Source organism: Rhinatrema bivittatum, chromosome 9 (genome assembly GCF_901001135.1).
Source record: "Rhinatrema bivittatum chromosome 9, aRhiBiv1.1, whole genome shotgun sequence".
Lineage (NCBI taxonomy): Eukaryota > Metazoa > Chordata > Amphibia > Gymnophiona > Rhinatrematidae > Rhinatrema > Rhinatrema bivittatum.
Window position 1 is genome coordinate 33449836 of NC_042623.1, and position 17408 is coordinate 33467243.

Sequence of the window (17408 nt, forward strand, 5' to 3'; positions counted from 1 at the left end):
GTCACTACATTCCCAGATCTTCTGGGGTCAAATGAAACAAAAATCTTGGTGAACTTTCTACAGCTCAAGAATTCTCCAGGTAACAATTTTTATTTACATTAATTTGTAGCCCATCATATTACAAATTTTGTTCTTGCAATCCAGAGAATAAAGAAGTCTTTTCATCTTTGTGGAAATATGGCCAACAGAAAAAAGCTGGCAGGATGAATGACCAATTAAGGTGGAAGTCCAGCACCAACTTAGACAAGATCTTAGAATGATTACAGAGCACCACCCTATTACAGTGAAATCTACGATGAGATGGATAAATCACCAGAGTCTAGAGCTCACTAACTGCAAGCTGAAGCAGCCGCCATCAAAATGTGACGTTCTAGGTCAGGACATTGAGTTCACAAGAGTCAATTGACTCGAAAGTGGCTTTCATCAACTGTGTAAGAACTACATTAATGTCCCATGATGCTATAAGAGGCTTGATGGGAGGCTTCAGTTGAAGCAAGCTCCATATGAATTTGAAAACTAAAGGCTACACAGAAACAGGGTTTCTTAAGTAAATGATAGTAGTAATAGGTGCTAATTCCTCCAAGATGAATAGTTGGTACTAGGACAAGATTCTGAAAGAAGTGGAACGTAGACAAGCAGATTTTGTATGGGGTAAGAGAAGGAATCTAAGGCCCTAGCCTAATACCAGATGGCATACTTCCTCTATTTCTAGAAGCCTCTGAGAGAAATCAAGAAATCGTAGCACATGGCATAGGAGACTGGGATTATGGCTATATTATCTGGATACAGTCAAAAACACATTCCTGGTTTTGACTTGGAGGCAGTGTGGGGCTTAGCGCTTCTTTGCTTGCGATGGAGAGGCCTAAAGCTCTGCTGCCTGGGACAATTAAATGCTCAGAAACACATCTTAAGGGAAAAACTGCTTCCTGCCTAGAGAGTCCACTCTGAAGTCTCCGAGATGTGGAGTATGGTGCATAGGGTTGGAAGCACAGAGTTCAGTGGTTTTTCACGAGTTTCGCTAATTCCTTGATTTTACTTCTGAAGGGATTTTCACCTCTGCAAGGCACGTCTGTAAGCCTTTCCTGCACATCTTCAGGAAGGCCTGAAGCCTGCAGCCCTGAGAGTCTGTGGGCATCAATAGAAATGGCAGAGGAGCTAGATGCCATTTAAAAAAAAATCATAAGCTGTACAGACTAGATGCTTTGCACACGTCACCAGTTTCTATCAGATAATAAAGCTCATCTATTTCTCTTGAGGAAGAATTCCTGAATCTCGTAACAGGCCTGTGTGCAAGCACTGTAAGATGGAGATCTGGTTAGAAGCTACGCAAAACTGAAGCAGAATGATCTGATAATGCTTCTTCTTAAAGAGTTCCAGAGTTTCAGAGTCATGTCCTGGGGGCACCAAGGTGTGAGGTTCTTCACTTCTTGGCCCTTTTCAGGATGGATTTGACTACCACCTTGTGATATGGTAACTGTTAAATCCCTCAGCTACTTTGATACGATACGTCATGTCTGCCTTTCTTACTGAAAGAAGTATGTTTTTAGGGACCCCCATATTTTCCTCTGCATATTCTTTTCCTCCCACAAACATCCTCAAACACACTCATTCCCCACCCCTAGTGTACCCCCTCTCCACAGTGACACAAAAGCGGTCAGTCATGGGGAGGCTGCCAGCGACACTGGCAATGCAATAACCCATCAGCTATCCAGAATATAGTGCTTTGGACTGGAGAGACCCCGTCAACCCAGTAATAACCTGAGCGCCGCCAGTGATGGGGATACTGCAGGTCAGGAGATTTCCAATGATGTTTTCCAGGGACGCATTCAGTCCGTCTGCATACACCGTGTATATCAAGCCCAGGGAATTCTGCAGGAGAAAGATCACAGAATCTAATTAACATACTGTAGTATCAGAAAGAATTCTAAGGACATCGATAAATCATGCATCAGGTTTGTTGCAGGATAATGAGATTCAGTTAAGAGTAAACCTCAGATTTTGCTAAATGAAGAAATATTCTTTCATGGGCTTGGGAGGGGCTGCACATAAGGGGGAAAAAAGGAAAAGGACTCCTGTAAGGTAAGAAGAAAGAAGGTCTCACCTGTCCACAGTACATCTGCTTTTCAGCCACTCACTAAAGCTGATGCTGCTACCAGTCACTTCAACATGTATTTGTTCATACAAGAACTGTGAATAATTCAATACCCAGCATGTTGGAGGAGTTATTTTATTCTACTTCAATTATTCGGTATAAATGCTGGTAGAATCAAGCATCTGGACAGATTGGGAGCAATTTTCAAAGGAGTTACACGCATAAATGTAACTTACTATTGGAGCAATTTCCAAAAGCCATTTACTTGAGTAACATGCACTTACGTGAGTAAATCCTATGAACAATTCAATGGCAATTATTGCAGCAATTTTCAAAGGCCCACTTGCTCGGATAACGTGCATCTACTCGTGTACAACCTGGCGGCAGCGTTCTACAACATTTGAAGGGCAAGGAGACAATTTTTTGGTAGACCAACAGAAGTGCAATGGCCCGTATAACTGTTCAAAGAACATATTTCAATCTACCTAACACCCTCAATTTATAGAATACTGACTTTAAGACCATTACTCCTCATTTTATACTTCTGCTTTGATTTCTTCTCTTTAGACATGGCACTCTGCAATTACTTAATTTTGTTTTATTTAACGTTTCTTCAAAATTTTACGATGACTGAATATTTTTTCTCCAAGATGCTTGCAACTCCTCCCACATAGCCTCACCAGTAAATTTGGAGGGCTTGTTCACACTGCCCACATTACTGCAAAGAAATGGCAGGAACTATATTTCCTGCGAAACACACTGCTACAACTCTGGGCATTATCCTTGATTCTCAACTTAGTATGGTCCATCAAGTTTCAGCTATTGTGCAAGAAGGCCTTTTTTTTTTTTTTTTTTATTTCAGATACATGTGCCCTTTAAGACCTTTTTTATTTTCCTTTGAGTTTCATGATTTGAAAACTTCAGTTCATGCATTCATAACATCAAGAATTGATTATTGCAGTTCTTTGTTAGGCTTACCAAATTATCAATTGAAAAGATTACAATTGCTTCAGAATACGTCAGATTAATTTATGGCCTTAAGAAATTTGATCACATTATTCCTATTCTGTTAGGATTGCATTGGCTTCCAATTATCTATTGCATCAGATTTTAAATTATATGTCTCACTTTGAGCGTTACACACTAGTTATACATATCTTCCTAGACTTTTAGTTCCTGACACCTCCTTATGTTCCCTTCGTTCTCAGAAGAGTCTATTATCTCTTCCTCCACCATCTGCAATTCTTCGAGTCAACTGCTGATTCGTCCAATAGCTATCAGGGTCCTTTGTTGTGGAATACATTACCATTTGATATTCACTCAGAAACAAACTATATAAAGTTTAGAAAGGCAGTAAGAACTCTTTTTTAACCAGGCATTTGATAATATTTTGTAACAAAGTGGCCACAGTTATTTTTAGTTTATGTATATCATTCATGATCATTAATTTTAATTTAAATATGATTTTTGAAATGTTCCTGTACTGTGGATTATGATTTTTTTGTATTTATATTGTATTCCCTTTGTTTTATCATCATTTTATTTTAGCTCCATTTATGTTTTACTGTTTCCCCGCTTGGTTAATGCAATTTACAGGTGGTATATAAAAGCTTTTAATAATAATAAATAATAAAACCCACAGGTACTTTCTGCCCATGGATTCTGCCTCAATTTTCAAGGGAAAGTATGAGCATACTTCTACTTTGAAAACTGCCTAAAGAAAAAGCACCTGTAGACACTTGCATAGTCTTTTTCCGACTGATACAGTGGGCATACGTGTGTTGCTTTCTCCACCCTTCCTGGAAACGCTTCCACTATAAAGCAGGTAAAAAAGTGTGTGCTGTGGCAGATTGCAAGAGCATCAATCTATGATGCCCAATAATGAGATGGGAGCTTCTATGGTCTTACAAAAATGCTACAAATTACTCCTTTTGATAACGGCCAAACTATTAATCAAATACATATTTTACATAATCCATTTATTAGAAAAATTGTCTTTATATCTCAAAAAACTAAAAACCCAGGGGCATACACATCTATGCATCCTAATAATGGCCCACATACACACCCTGAACAATATATCAACTGCATCCCAAAGGAGTTACCCCCAACATGTGCTGTGTTTCACTCATTAGGAGGTGCCTCAGTGGGGACGTTGGTAATTAATCACAAATGCAATAACCTTAAAGGGCCATGAAAACATTTCTAACCCATGTCCTAACTATGTCTAACTTGTCTAACAACTTTTAAAAAGAAACTAAAGACATGGCTGTTCAGCCAAGCCTTCCCCACCACAAACTCCATTGCCTGATCTAGAATTGTTCACCACACATCTCTGTAAACAAAACTTTTCCAAATTTTTCATGCCTAATATCCATTAAAGAGAGGTTGGCTCCTAGCCCCCTCCACTGTATATAGTATTTATTCTATTTTATTGCACTTTATATATTTATTGCTCCGTTCACCCCTTCTTTATTTTCCTACTCCAAGTTAAGGCTTCCTTGTTATAATGTAACTGTATGCTCTGTATCTCTTGTTGATTGGTTAATTGTATATTCTACTTAGTTCATTGTAAACCGAATTGATTTGATTTGTATCAAGAAATTCGGTATATAAAAGCCTTAATAAATAAATAAATAAATGTGACAAAAGTGTTTACAATCTACAAAACAAACTAGATGATTAAAATATTACTACAAATGGCAAAGTGCCTAAAAAAAAAAATCTATTACCACTATTTCTTCTATATATCAAAACATCTTCTAGTATTGAACTCAACCTTCAGCATTTTCATTACAGTTCATTTTTTATAATTTCAAGCTGCTTAAACACGGTAAGTGCATTGGTGTCTTCTTCATGGTCACTGGACTGCTTCTCCCTCTGTCCAGTGGCAGAATTTTGGTGGTGTGACCCCAGCCAGGTACATAAAATGAAAGAGACCTGGCACAGAGGGGTTTTCTCCTGCCACCTGGTCTGTTGCTTCAAAAAAGTGATTGAGTAGCTGGTGAAATGGTTTTGAGATCAGAGGGGAGAAAGGAATGAGGGTCTCAAACTGGGCAGGGAAACAGTAAATAAGCCTTTTACTCTGAGACTCTTAACTGCCCCCTCTACAAGTAAATGTGATCACCTATCTCCACTCCTTCCTTGTTAGACTTGGGATCTCGAATCCAAACCCTGGGATCAAATAACTTGCTCCATTTTACAATCAACTTCTTTGCACTACTGAGTGAACCAGCAGTAAAAACAATCATTGCACACAATCCAACAACAGGGATACCAGAACACTCAACCAGGGCAATAAAAAATGAACAAAAAGGACTTCTCCAGTCTGCATACCATGGTAGCCAGATCTCTACTCATGTAAGAACCCGAGTCCATCAAGTGGAGGATAATCCCAAAAAGGAAAACTGGATCTAGCAAATAGCTGTGTCCATACTTCCTTCCCAGGGCTCCTTAAGGAGAAACTAGGCATTAGGGCCTAGGAGTTATACTCTGGCACTTCACCATCCATGATATGACAAGTAATGCCCCTTCTGGACTGGAAAAAAGCTTTAAGGAATTTAGCAGAACCCAAAACAGGCCCCACTCTTGAATTCCAAATGCAGATTCTTTTAGAAGACTCCTCCTCACTTGAGAAAATCAATATTAGACAACTCCTCTAGAAGTTATCTGTTACATCACACGCACTTAAAGACCATATGACATTATTACAGCCTCATACTGCTGAACCACCCACCCAAGGCACATGTAGGTAGCGATTAAGTATATATGTTACATATAAATAACCTCAAAGGCCTTGGTCCAACTGGAAACTGGGCCACACGGCTCAAAGTGATGGTATAACAAGGTGCAAGTGGAAGATAGTTTTAAATTTCAAGCAATAGTGATGAAAATTATAGAACATTCTTAGGGAACTGCAGCAGGAACAAGCAGTCTGAGGCAATACTTTTTTTCTGAGTTAAAATAAAGGTGTCTGAAGCCCTCCCACAAACACTTGCTCTTCTTGCACTCTCTCTTTTGTCCTCCACTTGTTAGTGCTACAGCAGACATAGCAGGTCTTGGCTGGAGGCCTTCTGTAATTAAATACACCTTGCAGTGGGGGGTCCCTGAAGCATTCACCAGCACCTCCTGCTTTCTGTGTTCTCCATAAAACATCTCTGGCAATAGGGTGGCAGTCTGTATCCTCAGGCTTGCACTGGAATTAAAGATGTTGGAACATGCTTAGCAGCTCTTTCAAAATGTCCTTGACATGTCACTTGTTTCGCACTTGCTCTCGTCACAGAAATAAAATAGGAGCATTTATTAGAGATGGTCATCACCCTCTGAATACTCCATGAAACTGTTTTCAAAGGAGTCCTTGCTTACTCCCCAGCTTCCTTCAGGTTTGTCTTTCATTTCTTCTTCCTCCTCCTGCTGGCTTTTCATCGTTTGGTTAGGATTTGTCACAATTGCTCAAGTTTCCTGCAGTTCAGCTTCACCATACTTCATCCATTGCTCAATGTGCTTTTCAAGAGTGTCAGAATTCAAGCATCTCTCACTTCAGGGGTCTTTATACTCTTGGTCAATGAGGCAGCAGGGCAGGCACAGCAGTAGTAAACCCAAGGTGATGGCATGCAGGCAAGGAGAAATATGAGAGAAAAGCCAAGGATGGCAGTCACCAAGGTCCATACAAGGCAGCTGACACTAGTCAGCTAGCTGAGCGCATCCAATCTCAGTGCATCAGACAATGAAATGGTTAACCAGGCTATTTTGGATAGTTGGTGGTCAAAGAGAAAAGTATTTGGCACACTCCGACAAATAAGAGACAATGACTGGCAATGCAGCGGAAGTAGAAAACACTGAAAAAATTGTAACAAAAATGAACACAGGCATTTCATTCTCCCGGGGGAAAAAAAAAAGTCAGAAGAGGCTTCTTCTAGAACTGCAGCAATGCAGAACTGAGGAGGTTGAGACTAACAGTCCACCAAATACACCCCCAACAAGTCTGGACGAGAGAGATACCGAAGCATGCATTTTAACCCGATTATTACTGCTAATGCTCATAAATATCTCTCATGAATATTTACAATGATGAACTGGAGGTTCTCAACGACCAGATTTCCTAACTATTCCAGAAATCTGAAAATTATCTGCTAAGATGCAACGGAGTGCAGCTGCATGACCTCAGCTGTGGCTATATATTGAGACTGCAGGATGGACAAAAGATCATTATGTATACGCCAGAGAAGAAATGATATATAGGAAATAAAGAGGAGACACCTACCCGGAAAACTTCAGCATGGTCCAAGCGCGATACGAGCACCAACGTCTTTGGAGCAAAGAGCTGAGCCGGCTCGATAAGGCCCGACTCCTCCTCATCATCGCCACTTCTAGAGTGATTCTGAGACTGAAAAGAGAAGGAGAGAGAAGAGAGGCAGAAAAGAAGGGAGGATGAGAGGAACATGGAGAAGCAGGCAGAGAAAGAGGAAAAAGGAGAGAGAGACAGCAAAATATAATACTGCCCCGGGACTATGCTGATCATCATCAACGCCATCTGCAAATGTCCTGCTTACATCTATGGTTTTTTACATAAATGCATTACTTTAGCACCACATTCAAATTACCAGACAAATGACATTGCCAATTCCACCAGTCTATAAAACAGGCAAGGGGAAGGTGCTCAGGGGGTTGCCTAAACCCCAGCTTTTCCTTTTACTACAGGAGGATAAATGTTGCCCTCCGGTGCCATAACAAAAGTTAAAAATGTCAAAGAATTAGCATTTATTCTAAGAAGGGTGACCAGCCAATTACAGAAGGAAAACATTATGAATGGGTGAGAGCAGACTTTGAGGATTATATGACATTACTTTATGTATTCACAACTGACACTTTAATAAGGGAAATCCCTGCTATTTTAAGAAGCAAACCTTTTTCAGAAGAAAAGGATGCTCTAGAACAAGAGGTCATGGTGTGAACCTCTGGTGGGGTAGCCAGGGAGTAACATCCAAAAACATTTCTTCACAGAAAGGGAAATGGATGCATGCAATGGACTCTCGGAGAAGACAAACACAGTAATTTATTTAAAGATCTTTTTAATATACCGATACACAAGACAAAAAGTCTTATCGTACCGGTTTACAATGAAACAAAGGGATAACCAGAGATAGCAAATGTTGCTTACCTGATGTAACAGGTGTTCTCACAGGACAGCAGGATGTTAGTCCTCACAAATGGGTGACATCGAGGATGGAGCCCCACCACGGAAAACTTCTGTCAAAGTTTAAACAGAACTTTGACTGGCCCCTACTGGGCATGCCCAGCAAGGCACTGACCCTGCAGCCAGCAGGGGTCTCCCTTCAGTCTGATTTTCAAAGCTACAGGCAGTGCCTAGAAAGTAAAAACAAAACGAACCCAACACCGCGGGGGTGGCGGGCGGGTTTCGTGAGGACTAACATCCTGCTGTCCTGTGAGAACACCTGTTACATCAGGTAAGCAACATTTGCTTTCTCACAGGACAAGCAGGATGGTTGTCCTCACAAATGGGTGAGTACCGAGCTGAGGATGTCCTGACTTGCACCAAATGCACCCAACGACGTGCAACAGGCAGTACAAGTGGGGTGGAATTTGGGAAAGGGCATCCGCACCCTACCGGGAAGGTGGAAGGGTGTTGGTACATCAGGTTGGAAAAAGGTTACGCAAGACAGATTGGCCGAAGATGGAGTCCTGTCTTCCAGCTTTGTCCAAACAATAGTGGGCTGCAAAGGTATGGAGAGAACTCCAGGTTGCAGCCCTGCAGATGTCAGGAAGCGGCACCGATCGAAGGTGTGCCACTGACGTCGCCATGGCCCTCACAGAGTGTGCTTTGACACGGTCTTGGAAAGGAATGCCAGCCTGCTCATAGCAGAAAGAAATGCAGTCCGCCAACCAGGAGGAAAGAGCCTGCTTACCCACAGGTTGTCCTAACTTGTTAGGATGGAAAGAGACGAATAATTGAGTGCTCTTCCTGTGAGAAACTGTACGGTCTAGGTAAAAGGCTAGAGCTCGTTTACAGTCTAGGGTATGCAGGGTCTGTTCTCCAGAGTTGGAGTGGGGCCTGGGAAAAAAGATAGGTAGTATAATGGATTGATTGATATGAAACTCAGAAACTACCTTAGGTAAAAATTTAGGGTGAGTGCGGAGTACCGCCCGGTCCTGCAGGAGTTTAGTGTAAGGCGGATAGGTAACTAGGGCCTGTAATTCACTAACCCTGCGAGCTGAAGTGATAGCCAAAAGGAATAACACTTTCCATGTGAGATACTTTAACTCACAGGAGTGCAGAGGTTCGAAAGGAGGTTTCATTAGACGACCAAGAACCAGATTAAGGTCCCAGGATGGGGCCGGAGGTCGTAAGGGTGGCTTCAGATGGAGCAAGCCTTTAAGAAAACGTGTTACTAGGGGTTGTACTGAAATAGGGACACCCTGTACACCTTTATGGAAGGCGGCTACCGCACTGACATGCATCCTAATGGAAGAGGTTTTAAGACCTGATTCAGAGAGATGCCATAAATAGTCCAAGAATTTGGAAATTGGACAGGAAAGGGGATCAAGGGACTGAGAAGTGCACCATGATGTGTACCTTTTCCATTTGTATGAGTAAGACTTTCTTGTGGAAGGCTTTCGTGAAGCTATCAGGACTCGAGAAACGGAATCTGAAAGGTTGAAAGGCTGAAGGACTAACCTTTCAACATCCATGCCGTCAGGGACAAGGCTTGGAGGTTGGGATGGAGGAGGCATCCGTCGTTTTGAGTGAGCAGATGCGGGTCCTTTCCCAGAGGAATGTGCCTGCGGATGGAGAGATCCTGGAGTATTGGAAACCATACTTGGCGTGGCCAGTAAGGTGCTATCAGGATCATGGTTCCTCCGTCCTGGCGTAGCTTCACGAGAGTCTTTGACACAAGAGGAAGTGGGGGGAATGCGTAGAGCAGACCGGTTGTCCACTTGAGGGAGAATGCATCCCTCGGCCGAGAGTTCTGGCTCCGAATGAGAGAGCAGTAATCGTCCACTTTGTGGTTCTGAGGGGACGCAAAGAGGTCTATGCGGGGAGAACCCCACTTGTGAAACAGAGAGGTCGCTACCAGAGGATCGAGTGACCACTCGTGCGGTCGGAAGACACGGCTCAGCCGGTCTGCCAATACATTGTCTACTCCCGGCAGGTAAGTGGCCCTGAGGTACATAGAGTGGGAGAGAGCTTCCGCCCAGATCTGCGCAGCTTCCTGACACAGAAGGAAGGAGCCTGTGCCTCCCTGCTTGTTTATGTACCACATGGCCACTTGGTTGTCCGTCTGGATTAAGATTATCTGATGAAAGAGATGATCTTTGAAGGTGCGGAGCGCATAGCGGATTGCTCGAAGTTCCAGGAAATTGATCTGGTGTTCGGCTTCCTCGTTGGACCATAACCCTTGGGTTTGAAAATTGTCCACATGGGCCCCCCAACCGATGTGGGAAGCGTCGGTGGTTAGGATAACTTGCGGATCCGGTGGAAGAAAGGGTAAGCCCTGAAGGAGGTTGACCTGAGTCGTCCACCAAGTTAAGGATAGGCGCAGCGCTTGTGTGACTGTGATTATGGAGGACAGAGGCTGAAAAGCTTGAATCCATTGTTGTCGTAGAGTCCATTGTGTTACCCTCATGGCTAGTCTGGTCATGGGAGTGACTTGAACCGAGGATGCCATGTGTCCTAGGAGAACTAGGAATTGGCGAGCTGTGGCAGTGTTTTGAGACTGGAGCTGGTGAGCTAGGGACATGAGAGTTTGGACCCGTTGTAGCGGAAGGTAGGCCTTTGCCTGTAAGGTGTCCAAGTCTGCCCCAATGAAAGATAAGGTTTGAGATGGGACGAAGCAAGATTTCTCGTAATTGACAAGAAACCCTAAGGAAAGGAGTGTGTTGATTGTCAATTGTAGGGAGGACCGGGCAATCTGAGGGGTGGAGGCCCTGATCAGCCAGTCGTCCAGATAGGGGTATACGTGGACACCTTCCTTCCTGAGGAATGCTGCTACAACTACGAGGCATTTGGTGAAGACCCGTGGAGCAGATGCCAGACCGAAAGGCAGTACTCGGTATTGATAATGGTCGCGGCCTACGAGAAACCGCAGATATTTGCGATGGGATTGTGTTATCGCAATATGGGTATAAGCTTCCTTGAGGTCGAGGGAGCACAGCCAATCCCCTTTCTGCAGCAGAGGGAGTAACGTGCCCAGGGTTACCATCTTGAACTTTTCTTTTTGCAGATACTTGTTGAGGGCTCGAAGGTCTAAAATTGGACGTAGCCCTCCTGATTTCTTTGGAATTAGGAAGTATCTGGAATAGAATCCCTTGCCTCGTTGAGAGGGAGGAACGGGTTCTATAGCATTTGATTGCAGAAGAAGAGATACTTCCTGTTGTAATTGAGCCAAATGGCTGGATAGACTCCACGCTTGAAGCGGCGGGGAGTCTGCCGGAAGAGTTATGAAATTGAGGTGGTAACCCTGTGCGATAATCGCCAGCACCCACTGGTCTGAGGTAATCCGTATCCAATGCTGTAGAAAGTGGCACAGACGACCCCCTACAGGGATGTGGGGGAGTGGGATATGGCATGTGCTCCGAGTCGGGAAGTCAAAGGCCTGCCGCAGGCCCGGGGGGTGGGGCTACAGCAGGTCTTTGTTTCCGAGGTTGGCGTGGCTGAGGTCTGGTGGAGGATCGAGCCGGACGAGGCCTAGTCGACGGAGGGTAATAACGACGTGGCCGAAAGAATGACTTTTTGGAGTCCTTCTTAGGTGGTGGTTTGGAGGATACCTCAGATGGAACAGACGAAAGTTGTTTCAACGTCTCGTGGTGATCCTTCAATTCCGCCACAATTTGTTGAATCTGTTCTCCGAACAGATTATCCCCTAAGCAGGGTAAATCGGCTAGACGATCCTGAACCTCTGGGCGAAGGTTGGATGATTTTAACCAAGCCCAACGTCTGGCTGAGATGGCAGTAGCTGAGACTTTCGTGGAAGCATCGAAGATATCGTAGGCCGTTCGGATCTCGTGCTTCCCAGCTTCAAATCCTTTGTGAAGGAGGGCTTGAAGCTGTGGCTGGTATTGGTCCGGTAAGGTGTCAGCGTAGTCCTGCATTTGTTTAAGGATAGCTCTGTTGTACTGAGTCATATAAAGTTGGTATGAAGCTATACGAGATATCAACATAGCCCCATGATACACTTTCCTTCCCACACTATCAAGAAATTGGTTGTCCTTGATAGGGGGAGTGGAAGAGTGTGGCTTTAAACGCTTGGCTTTCTTTTGCGCAGACTCAACTACAACAGAGCGATGATCCAGTTGAGACTTCTGAAATCCTGGTGCTGACTGAACGAGGTAGGTTGAGTCAGCTTTTTTATTGACTGGTGACACAGATGAAGGTGATTCCCAGTTTTTTCTTTAAAAGATCCAGAAATACTTGGTGAATGGGGATGGAAGCGATGATCTTGGGGGCATCCAGAAATTGGAGCAGCTCCATCATTTGGTGCCTGTCATCGGTCTCAGATTGCAGCTGAAAAGGCACAACTTCTGACATCTCCTTTACAAAATTTATAAAGGAGAGATCTTCAGGAGGAGATCGTTTTCTACTCTCTGTAGGAGATGGTGGGGATGGTAAATCTGTATCTGAAGATGAATCATCACCCCAGGTATCATAAGGATCATGTAAGGTTTGCTGTCCTGAAGGACCTGGTAGAGGATCCAAAGGCATCGATGGAACCGGTGCTGCAAGCGGAACAGTGAACGGCATCGAGGGCTTCGGGGCCCCCGATGGAATCGGTGCCGATCTTGGAATCGATGGAGCCGAAGGATAAATCGGTGGAAAGGTATGTGAAGGCACCGATGGAACGACACCGGACGGAGGAATCCGGAACGGTGTTTTCTCCTGTCGATGAATGTCCTTCCGGAGATGATGGTGTAGTCGGTGCTAATGAAATCACCGATGGAAGGGCGCGCATAAGTGCCTCCATACGATTTAGTATCGGTGCCAACGCTTCCACTATAGGCTCGGTGGTCGGTTCCATCCTCGGTGGCAGAGTCGGTGCTGAGGTCGGTGCCTGAGGCGGTGCCGGAATCGGTGCCGGAGGCGGTGCCGGTGGAGGCTGGAATCTTCGCATCGCATTCTCGATGGCCTCCTGGACCAGCCGGTCCAGTTCTGCCCGGAGACCAGGGGTAAGCATACCCGGCTCGACGGGAGAGGGAGGCTGAGGCAGGGCCGGAGGGACCACCGTAACCGGTGGGATCACGGCCCCCGCACCCCGGGAGGGTGAGGGTTTCCTCGGTGCCTGCGAACGAGACGTGGACGGTGCCAGGTCCGACCGAGGCTTTTTCTTCGGTGGCTCGGCCTGTTCAGAGGTCGATGGTTGCGGATCCTCGACGGGCCGAGACTTGTGCCGTCGATGGCGATGCTTATCCTTCCGATCTCCTCGGTCATCCGGGGAGGGGACAGGAGTCGACGGCCGAGAAGTCATCGATGGTGGACGGTCACCGGCGGGTTGGCGATGGTGGTGCAACTTCGACGGTGCCGGTTCCGATGACGTCGATGCTATCGATGGCGTTGGGGTGGGTGCATGGAAGAGGAGCCCCATCTTCTCCATCCTGGCCTTGCGACCCTTAGGTGTCATTAAGGCACATTTGGTGCAAGTCAGGACATCATGCTCACTACCCAAACATAAAACACAAACCCTATGGGGGTCAGTGATGGACATAGTCCGGGTACAATCCGGACATCGACGGAACCCCGTCGCCATGGCTTAAGGCCAAATTTAGGCGCGGGCTCAGTAAGTTCCCACAGGCCTCAAGGGCCAAAATCGACGGCCGCCGATTAAAAAAGGGAAAAAACTTACCGGTTTCCGCGAAGGTGACAAAAATTTGTCGAAGGGAGACCCCTGAGGGGCAAATTTTCTTCGGATAGAAAAAAACCGAATTCCTGTCAGGAACGTGGTAAGAGAGCTCCTTTCACCGCGTGGCAACTGCTGCGCGGAAAAAAGAAGACTGAAGGGAGACCCCTGCTGGCTGCAGGGTCAGTGCCTTGCTGGGCATGCCCAGTAGGGGCCAGTCAAAGTTCTGTTTAAACTTTGACAGAAGTTTTCCGTGGTGGGGCTCCATCCTCGATGTCACCCATTTGTGAGGACAACCATCCTGCTTGTCCTGTGAGAAATAAGAGTAAAGTTACATAAAACAGGGAGATAAATACAGGACAATTGAGAAAAGTAGAGTTATCTTAACAGATAGCTTAACATAGTGCTGCTATAGCGTAAGCAGTTGTAACTTGGTAAATAGGCAATTTAAAATCGACACTCGGCGGGAGACTTAACAGGGATCCCAAAAAATAAACAAACTAATAATTCTTCATGGGTGATTAAATCCATGTAATGGAACTTCAAAAATAAAAATGCTTAGGATAAGCACAGAGGATCCTTCATGGCAAAGAAGATGGTAATGAAGCACTGGAGTAGCTTGCACAGAGTGGCAGTTACAACCCAAAAGAGCAGTGGCCTGACAGGCACTGGGGGGGTGACCTGCAGAAAGCAGAGATTGCAATCCTAGACTGTAGCATCAGGTTTCCAAGGTAGCTTGGGTGAACTACATGGAGGAACCATGGTGAAATCTAAACTTCAGTGAGCATGGGGAGGCAAGTTTATTTTATTTTTTTTAAACAGCCTCACTAACCTTAGCAGCTCTAGGGATTATTATAAACTTGGAAATTTGACCCAGAATGGGAAACTGGGTATCGGTCTTGTAGGAATCAAAGCTGAAGATGGCAAGGCCTGAAATGGCCTACCGGCAGTGGTAGTCCCAAGATTTTTGGCATGCCTGGGACAGATTTAAACATTTATAGCCTGCCTATAATGAGTTCATGTTAAGCAGGTAATTAAGTATATCACAATAAGACAATTTTGTTAGTTAACATAATACATCACAGGAAAACAATTCTATTTAACATTGAAATCAATTAAAATAAAACATTAAAATTTATTGAAATCAGCCTCAACATTCACCAAATGCTTCTGTATATAACAGAGCCTTCAATTGCTTGCAAAAAAATTTAAAAATTGATTATTCTTTTTAAATCTTGCAGTAATGAGTTCCAAAAAATGGGACTGATTACATGTTTCTTGAAGATAGGCTTCTTTATTACTTGGAATATCAAGAAAGCACTGCATTGAGAATAACTGTTTTTTAACCACCTTAAAAAGATACTCTGGCACATTTTCTTGTTATGCTTTGAAAAGCAGGGTTACTATTTTAAATTGAATGTGCTGAACAACTGGTGCAATATGTTCATATTTCAAAGTTTTCGTTATTAGTCTTGCTGCACAATTCTGTACATTTGTAGTGGATGTATATGGGTTTCAGGTAATCCAGCATACAGACAATTGCAGTAATCTAACATTGTAAGAATAAAGCCCCTGCATTATTGTGCAAAAGTCATTTTCTTCTAAAAATGGCCTCAAATGACAATAGATAGAGGGCAGTGGTAAAAAAAAAAAAAAAAAGTTGAGAGGTGAAATAAAGGACATGGGGCAGGTGGGAGTTGGTGATGTGTTATATGGAAATTTATATGAATACCTACTTGAAGTGGATAGAGAGGAAGGGTCATTTAGGATTTAATCTACCAACATTTATTATGTATGTCTACTTTCATTCCAGTGTCATTTGCAAGGTCCAGAAAACAATCCTTTATGAAATGAGCGAGCAGTGTGTACTATAGAAGTGTCTTTCTGCACAGATGTATTACACAGATTGCATGGGAACGTCCCCCCTCACTATACACTACAAATCCAAAATTCAAAAGGACCAGACAGCTAACTAGAAGAGACAGGCACCTATTTTTAAATTTAACATTTTTCCTGGGCTCAGCATCTTAAAGCATAAGGCATCGAAACAAATAGGCAGGGATGGGGGGGGAGGGGGGGGGTAGAGAGAACAAACACAGGAACTCAGCTCTGATTCTAGTGCTGGGTTCCTAAATTAGGCCCCCAAAATTAGGTCATCCCTATACATTGCCTACCTTCAGGAGCCTTAAGTTTAGGAACCTAAAGTTGTTAGGTATCCATGCTCCCAAAAGATTTTAGATGCTAATACTTGCTGAATATAGGCTTCTAAATTTGAGCAGTCAATGCTCAGTACATAGCATGCAATGGGGAAGAGGCAGCTCCTTACCTGCAAGCTCTCAATGGCTTCCCAGAAAGTGAAGCAGGAACAGTAATGGCGCTCAGAGTTAATGTCTGTCAAAACAGCAATGAAGAAGGTAGGGGGATTCCGCTCTGTAAACAGCTGCCACCCGCTGGGCTGACAAAACTAAAGAGAGAGAGAGAGAAAGAGAGGAAAACCGTCAACAGGACGACACACAAAAGGGGGACTGAGAAAAAGCTCCTTATTCATGTTTTTCACAGGCCCAAAGCTTCTTGTTCAAAGTGTGCTGGTGGATTCCTTTCCCAGTATCCTGCATTTAAGAATATCTTTAATTCAGCCACTGTAGGCTCTTGAGAGGAAGCCATTGCAATTTCTAATTAGATTAAACATGTAGAAATAAATATCAATAAATTAAAAATTGATTAAAGTAAAACCTTTATTGGACTAATGATATTTCTTGACTATTGCTTGGAAGCTAATACTCTCTCCCTTGCTCATGACAACAAAGAAGGAGCGGGTCAGAGCAAATAACAGCAACTAAATATGCAAGTGAGTCCTATTTCATTTACGGACCTTTATTTATGCACATTCTAGTGAACTAACATGGCAACCTTTGCGACTACAATGAAATATTGATTCGAACATCACAAAATTAAATCACACAAATCACACCATTTCCATGTCACCCATATTTCATTAAACTTGTATGTGCATGGCTTCCATGGCTCACTGAAGGTGGCCAAGTAAGCCCGGTGGGCAGGCTGGAATTGGAACCTTGGTGTCCAGGTTTCACTACTATTGTGTTTTCACCACTGCACTGCTGGCATAAAATCTGTCCGAGAGCCCAGACCAAACACAGCAGCTGATATCAGACACGTGAAGTGTTTACATCCCATCAATCTGCAGCAACAGAAAGGCCAGCACAAATTCGGCCACGTGACAATATATGGGAAAGGCAGGTTGTGACCCTCACGTATCAACGTCTGTATCTTCCTCATTTCAAAGGACTAAAGAAGGGTCTGGGCCATTATCCTAAGGAGAAAACTGGGATCCCAGTCACCCCATATGCACCAACAACTCTCAGATTACTCCAGTCTCATCCAGTCCTAGTTATAAAACTGCTGTCTCTCAACCATACCACCAGTACCCTCAGGATGGCAGCAGAGAG

At 44.0% G+C, this 17408-nt stretch overlaps 1 protein-coding gene across 1 annotated transcript in view; it reads right to left on the reverse strand.

Moving 5' to 3' along the window:
* SBF1 (SET binding factor 1) overlaps positions 1-17408 on the reverse strand; it is a 342170-nt gene that overhangs the window by 237685 nt on the left and 87077 nt on the right. The window contains exons 3-5 of the mRNA XM_029615648.1: positions 16268-16405; positions 7356-7478; positions 1759-1869 (exon numbers count right to left, since the gene is read on the reverse strand). Coding sequence (XP_029471508.1) covers positions 1759-1869; positions 7356-7478; positions 16268-16405 — 372 coding nt within the window. The remainder of the gene's footprint in view (positions 1-1758; positions 1870-7355; positions 7479-16267; positions 16406-17408) is intronic.